The sequence below is a fragment of the Zalophus californianus genome, chromosome 11 (assembly GCF_009762305.2).
Source record: "Zalophus californianus isolate mZalCal1 chromosome 11, mZalCal1.pri.v2, whole genome shotgun sequence".
Taxonomy (NCBI): domain Eukaryota; kingdom Metazoa; phylum Chordata; class Mammalia; order Carnivora; family Otariidae; genus Zalophus; species Zalophus californianus.
The window spans coordinates 60,512,147-60,514,052 of NC_045605.1; the positions used below are offsets into that span (position 1 = coordinate 60,512,147).

General features: G+C 39.3%; 1 protein-coding gene across 1 annotated transcript; it reads left to right on the top strand.

Annotated features, from left to right (window-relative positions):
* Positions 1 to 334: 334 nt before the first annotated feature.
* On the top strand, positions 335 to 1,281 carry LOC113915153 (olfactory receptor 51F2). Its single transcript, XM_027580948.2, is given in 2 exon segments — positions 335 to 1,178; positions 1,181 to 1,281. Coding segments are annotated over 2 exon segments (945 nt in total).
* Positions 1,282 to 1,906: the final 625 nt, after the last annotated feature.

A 1,906-nucleotide genomic window follows, 5' to 3' on the forward strand; every position in this document is an offset into this window, starting at 1 on the left:
CTCTAGACCAATTTTCTCAAATTGTTTAAATATTTTACTGGGAACTTTTATAGGCAGGGGTGACTTAATTGTGATGTTGTTGTCACCAAAGGGAATACAGACTTAAGAAAATTTGATGTGGCATAATTCAGAGAATCTTCTCTTTTTAATAAATGAGGAGAAGCATGGAGAGAAGCATCCAGTACTAGAAAGCTCAGAAAAAACTAAAATTCTTAGAGAATCAGCAGTAGTAATTCAGTGAATGTGAGAGTGCCAGAAAGATGTTCTAAGTGATAGCTACATATTTATTATGCGTTCAATTATTCAAATATCCCTGTCTTCTCAGCCCCTCATTATGTTGGCCCTCAATAATACCAATGCTCAACCTCTGACCTTCATCCTGACGGGTATCCCGGGCCTGAGAGCAGCCCAGGTTTGGATCTCCATCCCTTTTTGTCTCCTGTATGTCATTGCCCTCTCTGGGAACAGCATGATCCTATTTGTGGTCCTCTGTGAGCCGAACCTCCATGAACCCATGTGTTATTTCCTCTCTATGCTTTCAGCCACAGACCTGAGCTTATCCCTATGCACACTTTTCACTACCCTTGATGTCTTCTGGTTTGAAGCCTGAGAAATCGCCTTAAATGCCTGCATTGCCCAGATGTTCTTTCTCCATGGATTTACTTTCATGGAGTCTGGGGTCCTGCTGGTCGTGGCCTTTGATCATTTTATAGCCATCTGTGATGCATTGAGATACACCACCATTCTCACCAATGCCAGGATTGCCCGGATTGGAATGAGCATCTTGATAAGAAACATTGCTGTCATGTTACCAGTGGTGCTCTTTGTTAAGAGGCTGTCCTTCTGCAGTGCTGTGGTCCTTTCCCATTCTTATTGCTACCATGTTGATCTCATTCGACTCTCATGCACAGACAACAGAATCAACAACATCTTCGGTCTGTTTGCAATTTTCTCCACAACTGGGTTTGATTGCCCTTGCATCTTGCTCTCCTATGTACTGATCATCCAATCTGTTATCAGCATTGCCTCCTCAGAGGGGCGGCAAAAAGCCTTCAATACCTGCATATCCCACATTAGTGCTGTTGCCATCTTCTACATCCCCCTCATCAGCTTGTCGTTTGTCCATCGCTATGGCCATTCAGCACCTCCATTTGTCCATACCATCATGGCCAATGTCTTCTCATCCCTCCTGTGCTCAACCCTATCATCTACAGTGTGAAGACTAAGTAGATTCGAAAGGCTATTATCAAGGTCTTAATTCAGAAGCAGCAACAAATCTAATCACTAGTTCCTAGTTAACTCAGAGTAGAGAGAAAGCCATTTATGAATGAATGCTTTGGTAGAATGGGGTAATTGCCCCAAAGGGCCTAGATATTCTTCCAACAATCTTAAACTAAGTACCTTACAGTTTGTGTGATATTTGCTTGGTTTCCTTGTCTGTGAGTTCATATTAATATCACTTAAATTATGTTTTGTTTTCAAGGTAAAGTGAGATAATGTATGTAAACAACTATTCGTATTTGCAAGTAGTATGAGACCTGAATAAAGTATTCATTCAGATTGCATACAATTCAAAAAGTCCAGATTTAATGTAGGAAACTTTGTTAATAAACCTGTTGTTCTTTTCTGAATGATATCCAAAAGGCACTTTAATTAATTTTTCTCTTCTTAAAATTCTTGGTTAACTCTAAAAATAGTCATTCTATAGAGTGTATCTTATAAGCATATCAATGTAATTCAACATTGGATCATATATAGGTAGTTATGTTGCCCTTTCTTATATCTGATATACATACAAAATGCCATATCAAATGCTCAGGATCAGTTCTTGCTGCTGTTAGCTGAACTTTAAAAGTTGGTAATAGCATTACTAACAATCCAGGAATGAAGATTACACAATTTCTCC